Raw genomic sequence first — 22,999 nt, 5'->3', positions numbered from 1 at the left:
ACATCACAATATGAAGAGGCAGAGCAACGAACATTTTTTCATCGAACTTTGTCTTAAAATCGCGGCGCGTTTTCATCGTCTACGAACGTCACCGAGATAAGCAGATTGACGTCATAAGGTTCTCTTGGAGGCTCCGAGGTGAGCTTCGCGAGTTCTTTTCAATGGAATCTTACTGGCCGGCAGAGCGACAAATTCTTTCGTTGGATTGAAACTGGATGAAATTTCATCTCGTTTCAGATGACAGGATTGACGTCAATGAGTTGTAGAACTTCACGCAAATTCATAGCTTCAACTTCTATATTTCTCTTTACCGCGAAACGTTGATTATTATTCAGAAACCGATTATCCGGATTCCCACTTTGTCGAATGTTCAATCGGTTACCTTCATTTCCTCGCCATAGATTATCCTCGGACGTATGAACTGAAATTCTACTTTATTTTATATTATTCGCTTAATTTTATAATATTATTATCGAGCAACATTCATTGCCTCTTAACTTCATAGTAACATTATTTAACGTGTTCTTAAATCTTTGAAATTCTAAATTTAATCTTTCATTTTCTCAGGAATCGCTTGTTTTTTGATGGATTACCTTCAGACAAGTGTAAATATTTATAAGGATCAGAGTGAAATTGATTAAAACCATTTCTTAGTCACAGTAAAACTCTGCATTTATTTGAACGAAATTATTATTAGTGTCTGATTGAATCGTTGCTGCCGACTGAATCTACTTATTCCTAAGCGAACTTTCGTTACATAAGTGAAAAATTACAGGGAGAATCAGTTAGCTTACCATTACATTAACATAAAATTGATTTTATTCATTAGCTAATTTCCAATTTCCCGGTTGAAGCGTTGAAATGTTCGATTTAAAAAGTGGTCAATAAAAGATTTATTCTCATGTAACAATACACGTAACGGAGTACAGGCATTTAGTTTAAAAGTATCTTTGGTCACGATTCCGAATAACGTAGATGCTTCACAAGTTTTGCACAATGCTGTCAGCGTTTATAGAACGAAAAGTTTTGCCCGGCTGTGTTTGAGAGAAAGTAGGAGAAGAGATAAATTTCGTCGGTGTTTCTATTGGCACGATGGATAGTTCCTGCTGGCCAGTCGCTTCACTAGTTTCGATGCAGCCGAAAACGTTACGACTGGCCAAGCTTAACAACATATACAAACGAAGAGGATAATCTAAGAGATACCGGTAATGGAAACGCACGATCCGGTTTGTTTCTCTTGCAGCGGTTGAAATCATTGCCTTCATATCCTGTGCCTATTTCGCATTCGCGAAATCTAAACTGTTAGAAATCATTCATTGAGACTATTCGAGGTTACGTTCGTATTTCTAGCAACGTTTATAACAAGACGGAGAAGCGGAATTAATCAAATATTAGCCTCTATACCATAGATCGTTGTATTCGAGGATGTCTGACCAGTGGCTGTCCTGTTCTACTATGAAGAAAAAGCTGTAGGAAATACAGTGGTTTAGGAAAATATTTGAACGCCTATCGTAGAAAATTTCCACGTGTATATTGTCTGTTATATAAGGCATTTTGAAATTTCATTAGCTCTATAATTCGATACGATTGTCACGATCGTATTAGTAAAATTTCGGACTAATTTGACAATGTACGAGTATACGGAAGTTACAACATATTTACCGCGAACATGTATTCAGCAAAAAATTAATATACAACGCGAATAGTTATTTTGAATTTGCACTAAATATCAAGAGTGGTTCCATTGGCACGTATGCTACTTTCAAATAAATTGAATCTGAGTCGCCTGAATTTACACATTTCATTACTTTAACACGTTCCACCGCACGGTCTAAATTTTCTAGAATGATTAAAACAAGATAATCATTATGGACTATAAAATGTTCAACAACGACCCAGATAACATCGTCGGAAAGAATCACACGAAGATAATACAATACTTTGCAAAAATTACATGTTATGATGCAATATATTTCCATTCACCTTTCCTTTCAGAACAGAGAGTATATTATTGGGTTGTCCGAAATGTTTCTTTCGTTTTATAAGAAAATAACAGACGCACAATGTCTTCTCTTTTATATTAGTTTATTGAATTATTCACGAATATAATAATAAAGATAGAACGAAACGGAGCACATCTAATTCAATAAAATAATATAAAACAGAAATTGTTGTTCATCTATTATCACCTTATGAAACGAAAGAAACTTTTCGGACAACCTAATAAATTCGCACAACAGTCGGCGCGTTAACTCGAATAATCTGCGAACGCCCCTCAAGCATATTTCCTCTAAGCCGAAATCCGCGAAATACCACGGGAGCTATAGGAAACGCGGGAACATTTTCAGATTCAGGAATCGAATGGACGAGAGGAAATCGGTGAAACAGTTTCCCGTCTGTATTTTTCCGCATCCAGCGATCGGCTGGCCGATTCAAGGTGAAACGGCGAATCGGTCGCGCTTTATTCGTTTCAGAAACATGCGGTTGAACGGCGTCCGTGGCGTGTGTAGGTCAAGAGGTTACTGGAGCAAGGTCGTAGAAGAGAGGGTGCAGCCGTGCCATCCCTCTCGGCCCGGCAACCAGAGAAACAGAGGGTAAAGAGGGACGAAGAGAGACAGAGAATACCGCGCTGTGTGTCGAGAGGGGAAGGAGAGACAGCCCGCTCATCTTCCCTCTGCCTACTGCAACCTTTTTTTTTCTTCTCCTCCCCGCCACCCTCCCCCTTTCCACGTGTTACCTTTCGCCTCTGCAGAGAAACTGGAACTGTCGGCCAAAGATAGAAGCAAGCCAGTTACACGCTGCACCGCCCACACCCCGCGATGCCGTGATTTAATTCCCTCGAAATAGTTAGCCTTAGCTCTGTGGAATTGTCTGGTGCGTGCTTGCCTGTCGTCGGAAATGGAGGCGGTGGAGCGGTTGTCTCAGGGAAAAGGGTGGTTTCCGGGGATCGAGTGAACGTTCGGATCGATGTAATCGTTGTTGGAACGCCGCAAGTATTTTGCTAAGTTCTTTTTTCTTCCTGTTGACGGTGAAGAAGCAGGATTCGCGTAATATCGAATTGCCAATACCGATTCGTAAATAAACGAATTAAATTGTATTACGATGTACTGAAATGTACGATAGTTGCTGAAATATTTTGCCAACATTATTAACAACCATTGAAATTATTGGGAATGCCATGGAAGATTCGTTGGTTCGAAGGTTAAGCCGCCTTTGCGTTAGTTGTTTGTTAGTCGACATGTCATCGAGTCTTTTTACACGATAATTAAAATAACGTTACTGGCAACGGCTTAATTTAAAAATTTTTAGCAGAAAATTTTTAACGAACTATACATTGTAAAAATTGTATAATTTACGGATGGGGAATTTAGTTTTTCGATAGGAAGGGATGACAGAACGCGGAGGGAAAGACATGTTGATGATTGAATTCATGGTTTTGCGTGATTTGGTAAATCGTATTAATCTTTATAATACCTCATGAATTACGTAAACTTTGAGAGGAACACTTATAAAACAACCGAATATATTTACAACAGAATTTATTGCGAAAGTAGATAAATGCCAATCGAGATTGGCGATGTTCAGGACAGCGTCCACTTCACGCACCTCTGCGTTGCGTGCAGGGATGTAGTCTGGGGGTAAATGAAGGTTCTAAGGGGAGGAACGCAAGCATTGATTTTATAGGAGTTCGCCGGCAGACAGGCAGAAACGGGGATTTGTTGGAAATTAGGTTTTATAGAGATTGGCGTTGTGTTTCATTTAAGAGCCGAAGGTAGCGAAGGTTGTTTGCAAATTGAAAACTTTTGTTCCACGAGTTAGTTTGCTCATTAAGAGCAGAATTTTCGACTTTTGTGTCTTCTTCGTGTGTAAATTTCTGCGTTAATTTTGAGGAAGTACTTGCGCGATATTTCGTTGGAAATTCGATTTTATGATCTTCATTACTTAAGATAAGGCTTCATTTTAACAAACGAGGTTAGCCAATATTTTTGTTCCGTGAATTTGGTATCCATTACTTCGCAACGAAAGCGTGGACTTTTGAATCCTGTTATACCGTACATTTGAATTTCCACGTTGATCTTAAGGAAGCTTGCGAAAACAAGGAATTTCTGTGAAAATTTGACATTCTGATCATAATGTTATTTCTGTTTTAAGAACGAACGATGTCGGAGATCGTCTCGGACGACAGAATTTTCCTACGAACTTCCCAATTCTGTTTCGAGATGAATCCAAGTTCTTCCATGTTGATTGTAAGGTAGTTGGTGGAAAAACAGGAATTTGTTGAAAATTGAATTTCATGGATGTCGCTCTTGTTCTTATTTCTACAGTGTAGGATAACGAAGGGAGGACTTTAGAAATTCGAAATTTTCATTCTCCGAGTTTCGCGTTCGTCATGTTTCAAAGTACGATTTTACAGTTTCATATATCCTCGTGCTACAAATTCAAAAGAAGTTTGTTACATTTAAATTTTGTAATTATCATCGAAGAATGAGCTGTTGGTGAGGCAAACGGTTTACATTATCGCGGATCAAGAGCGAAGAACGTAACAAGCGTCAAGCTTCCATCCAACGTAATGCCGGTCATATTTTAAACAGAACTCGGTGTTTTACGCTCAGTTTCATGTTTTACAAACATGTCCTTTACATATTCATATTTACGAGCCCGAGGTATTTTCATATACGAGCGCTACGCTTGCAGCTACAATCTCGCGGAAAGAAAAACAATTTGCTATTTAAACAACAATGGAAATCATCCCATCTGCAGTTTCTTTATAACTTACCTAACTCTAATACATGTTCGTATTTATCGAGATCCAAGGGCTGGTATTCCTTATCGATAAGATATTCAAAATATCGACTCGATCTTCGCGGAAATCGAACAAAAATATTTTTCTGTTTCGAAATAAAATTGTAAAATAATAGACAATGTGGTGAAAAAAATCATACATGGCTCTATAACTTTTTAAGAATTCACCAAGTTACTCTGCAAGCAAATTGACGCTAGTCGCCATCCTGTTTGTAAAATTGATCGCTTGGATTTCGACTTGTCGGTTTAGTTGGCTCGCAAGATCCTTCGGTTGCTTCCAGTTCACCGAATAATTAATCGAGCACTCTCTGTCCGTAGTTTCGTTAGCAGTTTGTGCCGTTTGAAATTCTAATTCGCGCAACGGGCAATTCAAAGGCGAAGCAGGCAACTTTGGCGCGTCTCAACCTCTTTCCAACCCTGTTAATTTCTCTTTTCTCTGCTTAGCAACAAAGAGTAGTTGTCGCAAGTAATTTCCAAAGTAATTTCCTTTCGCGTTTCAGCCGCGTAACATGCTGTAAGTTGTTTCTACGGTGCAACGGCCGACGACGATCGTGAAAGTGCCGTTCTATTCATAAATCGCGCTTGCTTTCGTCTTTTCTCTTTTTTCTTCCCCCTCCAAGTCACTTGTATCTATTTTAATGTCAACAAATGGTAAATAGGAAGGAACTTCTTGTCCACTCGGAGAACTTGACCCAGTTACACGGTATTCTCTTTGAACTGTATCTTCGTTGTCGTAGCTTCAATGTCTCTAAGTTTCTGTGTAGGCACCAGTTCCAATTATCAGTTAAGAGCGCTAACTGTTACATACGCGATACGTTCTGAAGTTTCGCGCCATTATCTCGGCCCGTGTTTCGTTTTGAATTCGAGGATACGCCTCCGTAATTATCTTCCCGGGTATTGTACGCGATCTAAGAATCGTAGAAAGATTTCCCCTCCTTGAAGGACTTCGATGAGCCTATTGTTGCAGTATTATTGTATACCGATCGACGAAAATACACTGTCGTCTGGTCGCTGTTCTCGACTATTTTCGAGGAAAAATCGATATCACGGTCGAAGGATAAAAATAAGACGACACGTAGGATCTTGGTTGTTTGCGTGTGCGATCCACGTGTAGAAATCGTGGATTGGCTTTGAGAGGACTTGCGAGATCGTTGCAAGGCCGATCCTCGCTGGTTACTTTGCGTCCGATGAAGCACGAATGTCACGAAAGTCAGCAAAAACTCTTTCACCCTCGATACCTTGCTTCGAGGGATGAAGATGAGTCAGCAGGTGAACAAGGGCGGCAGAGGGGGTTCCGAAGGGACGAAGGGAGTGGACGCAGCAGCCCTTGATCTCTCGGGCGTGATAAGAACGCGTGTCGTTCGTGAATAAACGTGCATTTTACGTTTCGCTACTATCTTCGACACAGAGGGGATGAAGCGCGCACACCAGCCTCTGCATTTTTCCGCGTGAACTTGGACGATGCGAGTTCTGAAGATACCGTTCGATACGACAAATTACATATATTATTAAGTACAGTTTTTCTTTGTATAAATTTCATACACGAGGAAACTGTGAATTGTTCATTAGCCTGATAATGATATTCTTACGGTAATGAATGTTACAATCATAAAAGGAAAATATAATTTCGCGTAATGTTTGCTTTTTGGCTATTATATAATTATCATTATATAGTAAAATAACAAATATTTATTATACGTACATTTCGACTTGTTTTCTCTTCTTTATTGACATACACTGTGTTTAAGAATTTTTCTAATTTTCTGAAATAAATATTCTTCACTCACGTGTTTATTCTTCTCCTCGATAAATCCATTGATTTCTCAGGTTTCTAGTGAATTTCTGTTACTTCTGAATATAACGAATATTCCGTTACTCCTTCAATGATACGAGGAAGATGCTTTTGTTTGTTTGTTTGAGAAAAGAAGAATTTTTATCTTCCTTATATTTCTATAAAGAAGTCTTTATTTCATTTGCGAGTAATCGACGCGTGATACTTGGACCTTCGTTCATAGGACGAAAGCCCAGCCGGAAAACCTTGTTTTCAGCGGAAGAAAGGCGAATTCTCTTCTTTGAACGGCCGTTCTTTCCGGTGATTCGCGTACATGTGGTCTGATAGCCTCCGGTACGGTGTAGTCGGTAACGAGTTTAGCGCAAACAAGGGTGGCTCGTTAACTGTTCACCCAGCTGTGTCTAATTTTGGCCAACGGCAGCATCGCGAGACCGACGTGACTCCGCCTATTCATTTTTGGAAAAATAATGAAAAAGCTAATTCTCGAGCTTCCTACAATTTGGTAAGAACGCGGAACTAAAAGATTTCAGACAAACGATGTCAAATTAAGACCAAAACTACTTAATCCCTTCATGTACGTATAAATTGTAACGAATTATACCTTTTGTACAAAAGAATTAAGAAAACGTTGTGTTTCTGTTATCAACGATTAACAAAAATATTTAATTCTTGTCTAATAATTATCCAAGCATAGACAAAGTATTTAATTACAAGAGAATCAACCCCTAAAAGAATTAAAAAAACATCGTATTTCTATTATCAATAATTAACAAAAAAAAACATTTCTCACAGTCTAATGAAATATTCGATTTTGAAAGAATTAATCCCTAAAATAATCATTTTATTTTCACGGTTCAAAAACCACTAAATTATCTGGAATTTGCGAAAAATTTTCTACCCCTCGCGCGAAGAATGCTGCAACGTTCGAATCTGCTCATAGAGTGGGCAAATGACATCGTCGAATAACCCAGTTTTCTCTTCTTTTTCCCCTTTTTCCTTTTTTGTTTTTTTTTTTTCGTCAAGTGCTCTGTCCTCCAATTTGCTTCTCCTCTTGTAGCTGCAGTGTTCTTCGTGGACTCTTCTTGCTTGTCGGTAGATGCTCGTTAATTCTGGTTGTTTAGGCGCGGATACGAATGAAGACTGCCGAGTCTCGTCACCGTCGCAGATTTAATTATAGGCGAGAGAAACGAAAGAGCGAGAGGAAAAAGATCAAAAGGGATGGAAACCGGTGTCCGATTTCTTTTTCCTCGACGTTCGAAGCCAACGGAATTTCGCGCTGGATAAATGGATCCGGCTACTTTACGGTGCTTCGAAACGCTTTCTTAAGCGTATTAAATTATTAAGCGAGAACGCTAATTCTCTGAAATTCTATTTTTACCTTAGCCGACACTTACCTCGGCGACTTGGTAATTATTCCGAGGGATGGCAGATTCTTGCGGCCGTTTGATTGGTTGGCTACCTTATTTTACGGAAGATTGGAAAAATGAAAGAAGATTTGTCTTCTTTTACAGAAGATATCACGTCATGTTATTTTATTACCATATCATCTGATACTTTCTATTTGGCCACTCGAGTATTTCGTATTTGTTCGTTTAAATTTTAGTTTTGTTAGTTTCGAGACAGATTGTGTAAAAAGCGACCGACTTACATACATACCGAAATAACAAATAGAATAATATATAGAGGTAGAGTAAAGAAGGATAATTCATTTTAATATTTTATTCGAGGGAAAAGGTAAATTCAGTGGAAGAAAGAACGTATAGTATTTAATAAGTAAGGCACGAAGGACAAGACCGATAATAGATATGGAATGGAGGGTCGATCCGCGAAGGAGGGCCGTTCAGGTGCGCGTACAACAGAAAGGAAACAGGAAATCGTGCTCGAAATGACTTGGCCACCGACAAATCCAATTTTATTACGGTCCTTGGTGAATTACCCACGAGGAAACTCGTCAAGGGAGCTCGTTGGAAAATTCGATTTCGCGGTAATGACTATACCCGGCATGGGTTGTCGTTACGGCGAAACTCTTGCGATAAAGCTCGCTAGTATCCGTTCTGGAATGCCCAGCCATAGGGTAGAATTCGTCAGAACGTTGTTCAATGGTCAGACAGTCGCTAAACTTGTAAATTTTACGAACTTTAGTTTTATAGTATGTCTCAGTAGCGATATCTGTTATTTCTTTTTTATTCTTAAACGAGTCAATGGTTGTTTGTGAATCACGTTATTCTTTCGTCTTCCTTACTCATAACTATGCTATTCTTTTTGTCTTGTTTCAGATTTTCAAAAGCTCGAACGCGAGGCACGAATATGCAGGAAGCTGCAGCATCCAAATATTGGTGAGCGTTGTTCATTCACTAACAAATATTCTCGTTTAATATCTCTTTACTATGAAACTCTAGTGTGATCCATGTATTCCGTTAGAATTTATTTTTTTTCTCTACGAGAATCGATATTGAGAGCAACATACAAAATTGGAAAGATATCGACGATGTAAGATCCTCCTCTTTTTTTAAATTGAAACTTTCAAGAATTTCGTATTCGATTGTACGTTCGAATACATGTTTCATACACATTATATGGGTAACATATTATTTAACACATGGGAAGTAACAATGATTACATACGCGCCCAAAATCGACAGAAACTCAATCCTTGTCCGGCAGGAGATTCTGTCGTTGTAGGTCAGACGTGATCGTGCTAACTTGTCCGCCTTTAAGTAGATCCGGACTTTCTTAAACAGACGCGCTGGTTCCCCCTCTACTTTTTGCACGTTCCATGCTCTGTTTATTATTATCAACTTCCAAATCTCACGAGATCTCTTCAAAGCAGAAGATGCAATAAAAACTCTATTCGACGCACCTATACATCAATGATCGAAAAAAATCAAAATCGTCGGACTTCTTCATGTTTCTATCGTTAGAAATACGAGTACGTTGCAATGTGTATTCCATTTGGTGGTGGCCGAAACGCATACCCTGACCTACGGTGCGAACGTTGGCATTGAGACTGTGCAGCAGTTGGCGGTAGCGAAGCCTTTCGACAAACGACAGTCTGGCCCGGAAACAAACGGCGCAGAAGAGACTTTTGGCGCGTTCTCTGGAAAGTTCGTTTGGCGCTTCTACGCGTTACACGATTGTGCAATCTTATTTTATTGTATATTTTTCCCACGCTATCGATTCTACAATCGGAGAAAGACCACGAGAAAAGTTGAACAACGAGAAATGGCGAAAGATAACGATCTCGTGAAATCTCTTCAAGGCGGACGATCCAATAAATAGCCTACCCGACGCACTTATGCATCGAAGTTAACGTTATAAAATTCCCCGGGTATATTAAAAGATCGTTCACTTAACCGTGACCGGTAAAGGGAATTCTTACACAGCTCGTGGAAATATATTCATTGGAGTGTCGTTAAAGGGCACGTGGAAGCTCTTCATCGACCCGATGCCATCGCGTCGTCGCTACTACCTAACGATGGGAGGAAATTATAAATGTGGAATAAGCAGCGGCCAATATTGGAATCCAATAGAACGGGGGGAAAGTGAATAAACGAAAGGAGAGAGAGAGAGAGTTGCCTTTAGTTCGTTGCCGATCGAAACCAAGGCGAATTCTTGCCTTTTACACTTGTCCAACTTCTCGATAACCTGGCATTCGTTCCCTTCTCCTGTTTCGCACCACTTTTCCTCTTCTCGTTTTCGTTTCCTCGCTCCACTGACTCCCCCCTTCGCCCCTTCCCATTGTATCCTTCGACCGGTCGTTGTTTACCGGGTTGAATTCAATTTTCCACCAGGCCAACCTCTTCGATCTGCATTCGGTAAAATCGATTTCACGGAATATAGAAAATTCCTGTGTACCGGCATAACTCGAAGACAAAGAGTTATTATTATCGTATTTTAATGTTTTCGGGGAACGTTGGCTGTCGTAGCGGTCGAAGGTTAATGGACAGTGGAGCATCTATAAGAAAAGATGCAATTTGTGGCCACGTGGATAATACGGTTTAGCCGATATTTAGGTGCTCAAAGGTCAGCATTCTCCGAACGCGAGCGACGTAGAGCGGGATTACGTTTGGGATTATGGGATCTCGATGTAACCCTCGCCCATTAAACTGCATCAGCTCGTTAACTGTCCTTTCGGTTCACTACTTTCAATGAACCTCATCGGCGAACCGGTCAACGATGGCCTTAGCCTTTGAAATTTTGCGTAAAATTGCGAGGAATCGATGTGCACTTCGAAGGAAAATTCGAGGGCAACGAGAAAGCTAAATTTTCTGGGCAATTTACCGCGTTCTTGAATAATTCTTTGATATTCATAGATGTTAGTAAGGTGTTAATAATCGTAACGTTCGTGCGGCAAGTATAACGTTGAAAGGTATTCTTGGCGATTAGGATAGTTTTAGTAATTTTAGTTGGAATATTCATCGAGGTCGTTGAAAGCGATCAGATAGCTAGCGTTCGAACGATTCGAAAATATAAAAAGACAAGTGTCGTAATAATCGAAATAAAGTCATTGCAAAGATACGTTGAGATTTAAGTATAAAAGTTAGGAAGAACGAGTGTGATAGTAAAAACTTAGAAAGTAAGAAGATGAAGAGCTTGGTTCGAGGAACAGGGACTACGTCTTTCGAAAAGCAAGAAAAGTAACGAGGTAGAAGAAGTTGGAAAAACTAGGTAAAATCTGAGATCCGAAAAAAGAGGCACAGTTGGGATTTTGAAATAAAAACAAGGTAACGAGAAGAAGACGAGAAAAAATGTAGGTTCCAAAGGCGAGGAAGATAAACGACGAAAACGAAGAAAGAAAAGAAAAGGGAGAAGAACTTGAAGAACACCACGATAGTTTTAAAAATGAATAAAACGAAGATCAAAGGAAAGAAAGACGAGAACAACGGGACAAAAAGTTTAGGATGTGTTCTGGCAGTTCTACGGTCTATAAAAGATCTAAAGAAAAAAAATTATCCCACAGTATGAACGAAACAAGATCGTGATTAAAAATTCCAAAGTGTACAAAAAGTAGCCGATAGTTCAAGGGAACTCTGCGTCATCGTGTTCATCCATTTCCGTTTCAAAGGTGTTTGATAAACTAGAAAGTTAATTCCAACGAAAATTAACCGTTTATTTTAATACCGTCGATAGACTGCTGTGAGCGTGTACCCCCATCGCAGATTTCGAGTTTACTTGTTCCACTATACTCCTGTCAAACGCACTACGTACACCCCTATGCCAGGGTATTTACGTACTTTGTCTACCAAAGGAAACGTTTCGAGATTCCCTGTCGACTACACAAAATTACTCTGCAACTTAAACACGTAACAAACTCCAAATATATTGCAGCCAACGTTACATTTAAATTATTTAATTTCACAGTTCTTATCGTGTCCATTCTAACAGTACCACGTGCGATATACTTGATCAAACTTGTGTGTTACGTATATTTAACCTAATTATTATAACATCCACCTATCATTAAATTGTTTAAACGTAATTAACATATTTACCATATTTACCTATCAGGCTAATTTGCACGATAATGTTGCAAGAAAAAAATTATTATACCATCTATTATTATAGCAAATAATTATTATACCATCTTCATTTATCCTTTGAATTGTTCAAACGCAATTAACATATTCACGATACTACCATAATTTCCACAATAAAGCCCAACGTCCTAAGAAAGCAAGAAAAGAGAAAATGCACCTTATCTCGAGAATACAAACTTTCCACTATATTACTATCATACTTCACAGAATATTATCATTCCTTGCTATACATATACACCTAGAGGAATCGTCAAGAAAAGTCTTCAAAAGCAGTCGCTGTTTACCGTTCATAAATAATATTAATTTACTTGAACGCACAATTTTTCTAATCTCTACGCTACATAATACTTGAAGATGTAAAACATTCCTGATGATATAAAAAAAATACCCATGAAACTATACGTAGATTATCTCACAAAAATATAAACTTCCCACTATGTCGCTATCATATATTTGGCGGAATATTACTAGACTTTACCATACCCTACACAGAAGTCTTCAAAAGGCGTCGTTGTTTAGTGCCGACCCCGATGCTAGTTTAATTCCCGTGGAAAATTAGCATACGTCGGAACATCGCCGTGCAGACTGCGATCGTATATTCTGGGTTTATGCCTTGACGCCACGGCAAACTATACGGTCCGCCACGTACACGCGTGCGGACGAGAACTTCGTCGTGGAAATACAAGTACGAAAGTTCCGCCGGGCCACGTTCGTTTATGGCTACTATAAATCTGACATATGCACGCCGTCTAGGCAGGTCGCCACCTTTCGTGCCACTTGCCCCGCTGTTTTTGAGTTTCACCTCTTACCTTTTCTTCTCTCTTCTTTTTTTCCCTCCTTCGTGAGTCTTATCCAACCAAGGCGATTATCTTTCCTATCCTTTTGATCTCTGGAAGAAGATTCCGTGCGATAATCCGGCAATTGTATCTTTTTCCTTGTTGCTTTTCTTTTCTTCTTTTTTTTTGTCTTTTTTTCATTGTAAATAATTTCGTCGAGCCAAGTCGATTATATTTTCCTATCTAAGGAGGAGTTCGGGTAACAATTCGGGAGATCATCTTCGAAGACCTGTCGACTGGAAGGATGGTTTGATTGAAGGAGGCAACGTCGTAATGCTTGAAGTGAAGGACACTTGGACAGGTAGATTTAGGGTTCGTATATTTCTGTGTTAGTTCAACCGCGATGACTTAATCCTCGTTGGTTTATTGCCCGCGATAGATCGCCTCTGCTACTTTGACTTATTTCACTGTGGGGAATAGATGCCATTTTCGATATTTGTAGGAATGTTTGCTTGCAGGCATATGTGTACTTATTAATCATCCCGAAGAATATTATAACCATCGTTTAACCCGAATTCTCTTAATCCAAGCGTAAATTTCTCTGCTTATCAATGGCTATTTATAAAATAGCCTATAACGTTGTAGGTATATTTGATATAAAACGAAAAGTTTGCCCAATTGTCGATCACTCGCGATCTGCAGCAATTCTCATTTCCATAATAATCGTAAGTGGGTGTGTTTAATAAGTTTGGAGTCGTAAAGGGTGGAGAAAATATGGGTTATATCAATCGAAGTTTCAACTGACTGGGAGGCACGTTTGACCTACGAAAGGTTAATCATCGACGTCTACCAAAGAGAATTCAAAAAGTCGGGTAACGAGATTTAAGTTCAGAAGCCCATTGCTCGCCCACGCAGCTTTCTTTCCTTGTAAACTTGAAAATCTGATTTTCGTTCCCTCTTATCGATTTACTTTGCTATTGGGTCAATTGGATTAACGTCCTTTCTCTTCCTTTTCTTCGCTGCTAATCAATTTTCCCACGCATAATTGACTCGACGCAAATATATCTGAAAAAGTCGTAATTATTCATTTGTAAATAAAAACTTGGTTACGATCCGTCTATCAGAGATTATACAATAGAACTTCTCTAACGATAAAACAAAAATCGTCACCGTGGATTCAAAAGCCTCGTTCTCAATCTTTCCGCGTTAATTCCATTTTCATTAGTATTAACGTCCTTCCTTTTCCTTTCCTTTTGTCAATCTCGATTAATCTTTCTCATATGCAATTAATCCAATAAATATATTTGAAGAAGTCGTAATTGTTCATCTGTAAATAGAAACTTGATTGTGAACCAGGTATCAGAGATTATACGATGGGAATTCTTCGAGGGAGTGCGAGAGCCGCACCGTAGATGCAACAGCCTCGTCCTCGATCCTCTTGTCCCGCGTTAACTTAATTCTTCTCCCTTCTTTTCCAATTTTAACTATTTTTCCCCATACATAATTAATTCTATATATATGTATACATATATATACACTATATATACACACACATACGCTATATACATATAGAATTAATAATACTAATAGAACTAATAATAGTATATATATAATTAATTATGTATGGAGAAAAATAGTTAAAATATACATATATATTTATTATATAGCAAAAAAAAATATATATACGAAGAAGTTAATAGAAATTTCATAGAAACAAACTTGATTATGATCCGCGTATCAGAGTTTATATTATAAATTTTCTAATGGGGTGCAAGAGTCACCACCGTAGATTCAACAACCTCGTCCTCAATGCTCCTGGTTCGCGTTAATTTGCCAAGGAAGGCATAATGAATACGCGCGGGAATTATACGGTGGCGCACTCGAAATCCTCGCTCCTCGACCGCCACGAATGTAAAAACCTCGGGGACACGGCGCTCGAGAGGTTTAAACGTCGAGTGTTGGAAGATCAGGGATAGGAGAAAAAAAAAGTTGGGTAACGAGGATGACACAAACTGCGCCACTCGTGCCACGTTTCCATTCGCTCGCGTGCCTCGCGAAGAAGATTCGATTCGACAAGTTTCCGAGTCGAGTTTCCAATTATATGAAAGTTCGTCGTTCAAAACGAGAGGAGTAGAAAAATTCAGAATATAAGCGAAATTAAAGGGAGTTTATCGAAAGGACGATACGTAAGGATATCTAGATATCTGGCCACACGGTGTCGTTTGTACAATTCTATGAACGAGTCGCTTCGCGCAATTAATTTTCTATATATATAATATAGCGGAATATCTCTTAGAGGAAAAGTTTGGAAAATTTGGTGTTAAGGGTATAACGAAGTTTAGCCTCTGTTTCGAGTTCGCGGATGAAACTTTTTTATGATTTACACGAATATATACTTTGTCTATAGCGTCGATAAATCCGTCAGTTATTTCACAACGATGCATCGTAATGTGTTTACGCGTTAGCTGCGTACTTTATTAAAAAATAAAATTATTTAAGCATCTTATGACGTGCTTCATACCTGATATTATTATGGAAACAGTATCGAAAGTGGTATTGGAAATTATTAGTAAAATTTCACGAATGTTTCCTTGGTTAATTCAAATGTTCATATTAATATTGGAATTGCGATCAACCTGTTAATAACCAAGTATCGAACGTACTACTTGTAGAGCTTTGCATTATTTGCAACAGATAGAACCAACGTGTGTATTATATTTCGTTTATCGTGCTACAAAATCGATATTAATTTTATACATTTCGTCCATGAATGTAAGAGAATTAGCGATATTTCAAATTAACCGTAATAAAATAATGATCCGTTTCGTTTCTCGAGGAAAGTAAAGAAATCGGCGAACCGGAAATGGAGGAAGAACGGCCGAGGAACACGGAGAAATATTAACGAGCATAGATGAGAATCGTGTGGTGAACCAATCGTCTCGATATAACTGGATGTACCGCGATTCATTGTTTAATTAGCCGTACGATTCGTGCTTCCGCGGATAATTAGGCTAGGCGAACGTTTGCGACCACCTGTACGTGTTCGATGCTCCGCAAACGCTTCCGTACGACGGTACAGTAAGCGTACGACGTCGCTTCGTTTGTTTCGTCAGCCTTCTCTTTGCACTGTACCCGATTAATCCGATCGTCTCCCATTTTGACGATCATTCAATGCGGTTGCACCAGTCAAGAAATTATGCACGCAAGACCGAGTCGATTTGCGAAGATTTTCCAGCCAACAACTACGAGCTTTCGATGGTCAAGTTCACAAAATTACATCGGTGATCGAAGTATCGCGAGGAATTTATTCCCCTTGCATCGACTTTCGTGATTCCGAATTCTTTTCGTTTTTTATTCGAACGAGGAAGAAAAGACGGAGGGAATATAAGGGCGAAATTTAGATTTCTCGAACGTTTTTTTTTTGGTATTTAAAAAATTTGAACAACGCGAAGAATTTATTAGTTCTGTATCATTGTTTGGATTTCGAATTGTTTCTTCTTGCTTGAAATAATAGGAGGATTGGCTTAGATAGAAGAAAGATGGAAATTAGGTTTCGTGGATGTTTCCTCGGTGTCTGAAATGCGGCAATCAAGTAACATTGGCGCAAATAGCGTTTGTTGGGGCATTACGCCATGATTTCGATTAACTTGAGTCGGTCGTCTCGCAAGCGAAATCCATCCCTTGGGAATCGATACGAGTCTTCTGGTTTACGTTATTGACCATTATCGTTCGCGTGTTGCACGTACCGCGATATTACTGGAAATTAGTCGTACGCGAACCAGTGTTCGTTAAACGATTCGATTTTACGATGGTTGTTGTTACAGGGAGAAATGCCAGCCGAACAATCAAAACTTTTCATTTTGTGTCAGTCGATATTTTACAGTTGAAACATTATCGGATATTGTTAGAACTTTCGTAGAATATTAATCCACATAAAATCTGTCACCTGTGTTTAAAAAATTTACAATCCCCCTCAACTATGTTCTACTACTGTCAAAATCGTCGAAGTTTTCTTTTAGTCACTTAGCTGGTATAAAATTTGAAGAGTAATAAAAAAAAAGATGAACTCACCGCACTGAGCTAATCGAACGCCAATTGAAAATCACAAAATCGGTAAAAAAATACGTCCGTGATATTTTCTAAAATTTTCAATTGCAAAAACAGACTTCGTATAAAAAATCGCATAGTCAACGTTCGTGTAAATCGTCGCTATTCTACTTGAAACAGATCTAAAAATTTCATCGCGATTGTTACTCTGTTTGCGCGACTGTTAATGACATTCGAGAAGCATCGAATATTTTCGCGTTTCCCGCGAACAACAAGATTTAGTGGAACCGCGCGTGCAACGCGATTGGTACAATGTCAACCTTGAACCGGCCCCGGTTCTTCTACTAGTAGCGTTACGACGAAATGCGGCTAACATCTGGGTACCAGCCAATCGGTATCGTCGCCGTGGGGAAAATTTTTGGCTCGACGTGCCAAGTAAGGCTCGAAATGCGACTGCATTTCTGCCGGATCGACGTCCAGGGAATTTCCCGACACGTTTCGACGATGCAACCTCTCGCGAAGAGGTGACGAGCCACGTTCGAATTTTATCAACTTCGAGACGTACACGTACAGTTGAGGACAAAAAGAAATTGTCACGATAAGTAATAGGAAAACGCAATCACGATTTTGTATGGAAAAATTGTAATTGACAATGACGATTATATTATGAGTAGATATGATACAGATATCTGTTATCTATACGATAAAAAATGTTCAATACGAGAAAGTTATTATCAGTGAGCGTAATTATTGTACGAAAATATGAATTTTAATCCTTTTCTTGTGCTGTGATTTTCCTAGGAATTTTCTTTACGAATAGGATAGTACTTTACATTTTTATAAATTACAAAGTAGTAATATTTGTTGATGCTCAAAAGCTTAGAGACTTTTATCGAGTCTACGCTAAACTTCCTCGAGTTAAACATTTTTCATCTATTTCAATTGCATTCGTTTCTCCCCGGAATCTCTCATTGATCAGAATACAGACAATAATATAATATATAAAAAAGCAAAAATTCTAAAAGAAACGATATAATAACTAAAAATATATCGGTATCGAAAAAACATAACGTTGCGTACAGGTCTGTAATGCTATATCAAACATCAATACACCATCGACATCTCTTGTTCGAGCTCGTTTCACTCGTTAGCCAAGCGAGAACATTGGAGCAAAACGAACGAACGAAGGGAAGAAAAAATCGTACAGAACAGAGGAAACTAGAGGCGAGAAAAAAGTGGATAAAAGTTTCTCGGTTGTCAGTCAAGGAACACGGTAGAGCCAATTTATGTTTTTATTATTCGATTGAATGGAAGAGAAACTAACTGGTTATGGTAGATATTGGGGGGAAATGCGAGCGTTCAGGAGAGGACACAGTCGAACGAGTATCACGCTGGTGTCGTTCTTTTATTCGTTTGTAAACGAATTTCATTGATCATCCCTGTCACGGATTCTTGTGACGATGTACGACGAGCGACGACGAACTTGTAACCAACTGAGCATTGGCTGGAACCGAAATTATTCGTGTCTCGTTCCTGGAACACGATTCCATTCACGGGATAATCATTTTTTCTTTGACGCGGGGATTGCTCGCGAGAAACAGCGTTCGACTTTGCCTGCCGAAAAAATGTAACAATTTTCATCTATTTTTTCTACCTTTGTCTCTCTTCTCTTCTACCAAAAAAAAAAAAAAAAAGAATAAAATAAAATAAGAGAAAAAGAAATCAATGTTAGATTACGATTGTTTTATTGAATGGATTAGAACGAATTAAAAGATGAAATTGCAAGTGATTGAGTTGATAAAAAGTAATATGGATTTCGTGGATGTGATAGCAAATTAATTTCGTATGAGATCGTTTTATTTAATTGATTATACTTGATGATGCGCACCAGTACATCAGGTGGATTAATGAATTTGGTGTCTCCATAAGCAATATTCAAATCTCATTTATGAACCGTATAATGTAAATTTAGTTATCGAAATAACGTTTGTTATTCGACTAAATTTTCCTGGCAGTGAATTTTCAGCTAACTTCGGGATTACGCGAACAAAGACGATATTTCAATGTGTCGAAAGTAGAAATGTATATTTACCTTGTTCGTGGAAGCTCAATTTTTTGCTTTCACGGATCAATTTTTTTTTCTCTAAATCTTTTATTTCTAGGTTTTAGTTTCAACGTTTCCTTTCTAATTTGAGTATTGTATTTTATCGTACGCGCTTTTCTGTATAAAACTTGAAAATTTGTTACATCAGAGATAAATAGTTCTGTCGGATCATCTCATCTTATTGAATATTCATTCGACATGATACGTATTTTGTAAGCAACAACGTCCTTTAGAAGCTTTTTTATATTACAGTATAATTCGTTTACATATAGATACATGCATAAAACGTAAAGTAACGACGCTCTCACGACACACCATTCCCCTAGGCACATTTGTTGTAATTAGTATTCATTAGATCAGCTTCTGTTGAATATTTATCGCAGAATTGTCGCATTGCAGTTAATCAATACCTACTTAAACAGATTTCTGTAATGTCGTTACCAAACTTATAAATATCATCCACAGGCTCATGCTATAATTGTATAAATATACCTGTTACATCAACACTGTTCAATCATCTTGAACGATCCGTAAAATGTTCTACCCTGACTATATCGCTTTTCCTAAAATATATTTTTCACCTATTAATCAAGAACGATGAGTTACTTGCCAATTTCCTTGGGCATAATAATTTCTTTATTTAAGGGTGTCCTTAATATAAAAGTCTCCTTATTTTTTCACGTATCGTTTCGTTGCAGCTTTCACAACTTTTTTCCTAGATATATCAATAGCTTGTATCGATCTTTATAAAACTTTTCGACAAGAAAAATATTTCATTCCGTCTAAGAGTCAATTTGTAGAGTCATCGTAAGAACATTTTAATAAGAAAAACGAAAGATTCGATAGTCTCTTTCATTTCGAAGAACAACATCAACAAAGTTTCTTGATTTTACCTGATAAAACATTCAAAGGGCATAGAAGAAAGCATTCTATAAAAGATAAAGTACGCTAGTCTTGAATTATTCTAATATTTCTAACGTGTAAACGCGTTAAAAACATTCTGACATCCTAAAAACTCCAGAGTCTGATCGACGTTAGCGATCAAAGGTACGGTGATTTCATTTTGTGGATTGTGTCACGATATCTTCGCGACTGAAATCACATAGTTCGCTGTAATTTCGTACAAATTCAATTAAACGCTCGTCCACCATGTTACTTTTCCATTGTTGACCGCAGTCTTGATCGCTAGCAAACCGATGCCACAATGGTCTGTCTATCAATAATCTAACAGGACAAAAGCCCAAAATCATGACCCATCCGAAATGAATGAATCTTTGATATCGGAATGACATAGCTGTATCTTTATATGTATTTCATGAAAATGACGATCAGTTGTCAGAGATCGATTGTCAGAGTACGTCAACGTCAGCTGTATATCAGAAATGCTCGATAGTATCATGATTTAAATTGTTGGCGTTTTGAATGACAGAATACAGAGGTACAAGCAGGTAGTAAATCAAACTTAGGCCATGAGCATTCTAATTTCCAACAAATAGAAATAAAAATCGTCGGGAAAGCTCTAGCTATTTAGGAACCTCGTGGCATTTCAACTGTTTTACGCTGTTTCGTTCTGTTCTTTATTCTTTACGCTGAATATACCGACACGTTATAATTGCAAATATTTGCAACTCTACGCAATTTTATAGTTTCGTCTTAGGAGCAAAAATCGAAACCAGAATTTGAATTTTAGTTTTAAAACACCTCTTGGAGGTCGAGAGGTAAAAGTTTCAAGAGCAATGAAGCAACGTCGATAGGGGTTTTTAAATGATTAACAAATATTCCCACTTAACTGATGATTTACGTACGACCTGCAACTTTTGATCCGCTAGGTTGTTGAAGTGGACTCGACGGTCAACAAATTTTCATTCACTTGGCCGACCTGCCTACTATGAATGCTCTCATTGAATTACATGTAAGCGATTTTAACCGACGTCTGACTTGACGCGATCTCACCGTACCACAAGTCAAGCTTAGTTTGTGAGAAAGTGTGTAAGAAAAAAAAAAAAAAAAAGAAAAGAAGAAGAGGAACTGTCGTTGATCGTTTGTCTATTCTCTCATCGCGTTCGTTCTAACGAACGCTGATCGGCGTCGTCTCATCATACATATACCGAGCGTGAATCTTTCGAAGCGGGCCGAGATAGCGTGCCGGAAGTAGCGTAGATCAATACTTTGTGTGCCTCCTTCGTATATCTGCCTCGACGACCTCTTTTGTCGTTGGCAATTTTCCTTCTCGCCTTGAGGGATCGAGTCTCTCCGTCAAATCGAGAACCAGCTAGGAAATCTCGTTCGGGAATCTCGTGATGTATTCCCCGATCGTGGCCGGGAAGAAAATCTTCCGGAAAGTTAGCGCCGGTCGAACTCGCCGTTTCGAAGAAATCACCTCTCTTCTATGAGCTTTTGGAGGACTTCCAAAAAATTTCGAATCGTTGATTCGTAGAATCCCTCGATATCTTAGATGGGAATTTTCTTCTCGCTTGGAACGCGAATTTCCTGCTCGGCTACCTGGAATCTTTATTCTTTCGCTACCGCTTTCCTTTTTCTTTCTACGATATCTAATTTTATGTCAATTTTCGGTAGAAATTTAATGGAAAGTTGAAAATTGAAATTGAACATACGTTTAACGAAGGATTAAGGGATATTGTTTATTTGTGTTATCGTTAAGAGATGCTACGAGACGATAGATAGCTCGTATTGTTTAACAATAAAGATTGATTTAGTATTCGGAGTACATGATGGATCGAACTCGTAGAGATTGATGATCGTGCAAAGGCTTAGAAGACTCGAATTTGATAGAGACGATAGTTGGTTCTGAAGCGTTTAATGCATGTTTTAGTACAAGAATTTCGACGTTGGAGCAAATTTCAGCTCCTGCAGGAATAACGTCAGCAGCGCTGTTTAAATTTATTTGACATGTTGAAAATGGGAGAATCGATCAAGGACAGTGGTATATACATTCCTGAACAAGATATATTTATTTCCAAACGAATCAAAAATTGTAGTCCGAATTTCAAATGCCATTTAATTCAGGAATTCGCTTACATGCAATCCGTACACCTTTTTACAATTACATTTCCAACATCCAACTATCAATAAGTTGCAATATTTAACTTAAAAGCTATTTGTATAGTTCCTTATCTATATAAGGTATAAATATAGTTCCTTTCAGAATTCTCGATAATATCGTACACACGAATTCCTCCTAGAACCGACCTTTTCGATCTGCTCTAATTTAAAAATATCCACCATATATCACCCCTTATAACTACCATAATCTCTTTCAACGAGCAATAAAAAATTCCTTTCCCTTATTTACTTGAATGACATGATTCTCCTTGAACGATAGGCCCAAGTTGAATGGAAACAACTGTTAAGGGTGGCTGGGTTGAATTAGAAGGCGATATCGAGACGCGTCGCCGACAAAAGTCACGGGGTTTGTTAAATCGGTCGAGTCGATTCCATAATTCATAAGGAGCCAAGGGTTTCTTTTATTCATCGTACGGCTCTATCCATTGGCTAGACGTGACCGATGAATTACTACGTCCTCTTCCCGTTTCCATCATGGCGTGCACCGGCTTACGTCCGTTCCAGTCAACAAGTGATACCTATCGATCCTCCTCGAACCTTTCTCTGTTCTTCCTTCGCTCAGTTTCAGCCTTCTCTTCTCTGTCGTTTACTGGCCTGGCTGCCACCTCGATTCATGTTTCTTCGCTTTTTCCTCTCTGCACCGTGGCTCGTCTTCTCCACGACCACTGCCATCCCAACACACGACGTCCTTCGATTTTTCTTCCTTGCAATTCCGAACAGCAGCCCACTGGATGCCATCGTGTGTTTTTCTTCTCGTTTCATTCGGCCGTTAATCTTCTGTATGTGCGTCATCGAAGAAATGCGAAGAGCGTACACGGCTGCAAATTTGAGGGAACGATGGTAAGATATTGTTACGA

The 22,999-nt window shown here is 38.6% G+C and overlaps 1 protein-coding gene across 37 annotated transcripts in view; it reads left to right on the top strand.

The window, feature by feature from the left end:
* The window catches only part of LOC117231927 (calcium/calmodulin-dependent protein kinase type II alpha chain), a 149,254-nt gene that overhangs the window by 52,410 nt on the left and 73,845 nt on the right, over nucleotides 1-22,999 (top strand). For all 37 annotated transcript variants that reach the window (XM_033490901.1, XM_033490902.1, XM_033490900.1 and 34 more), the window contains exon 3: nucleotides 8,872-8,931. In XM_033490901.1, coding sequence (XP_033346792.1) covers nucleotides 8,872-8,931 — 60 coding nt within the window. The remainder of the gene's footprint in view (nucleotides 1-8,871; nucleotides 8,932-22,999) is intronic.

The sequence above is a fragment of the Bombus vosnesenskii genome, unplaced genomic scaffold, assembly GCF_011952255.1.
Source record: "Bombus vosnesenskii isolate JDL3184/JDL3185 unplaced genomic scaffold, Bvos_JDL3184-5_v1.1 scf7180000013276, whole genome shotgun sequence".
NCBI classification, from domain to species: domain Eukaryota; kingdom Metazoa; phylum Arthropoda; class Insecta; order Hymenoptera; family Apidae; genus Bombus; species Bombus vosnesenskii.
This window is presented reverse-complemented; position numbering and strand designations above follow the sequence as displayed.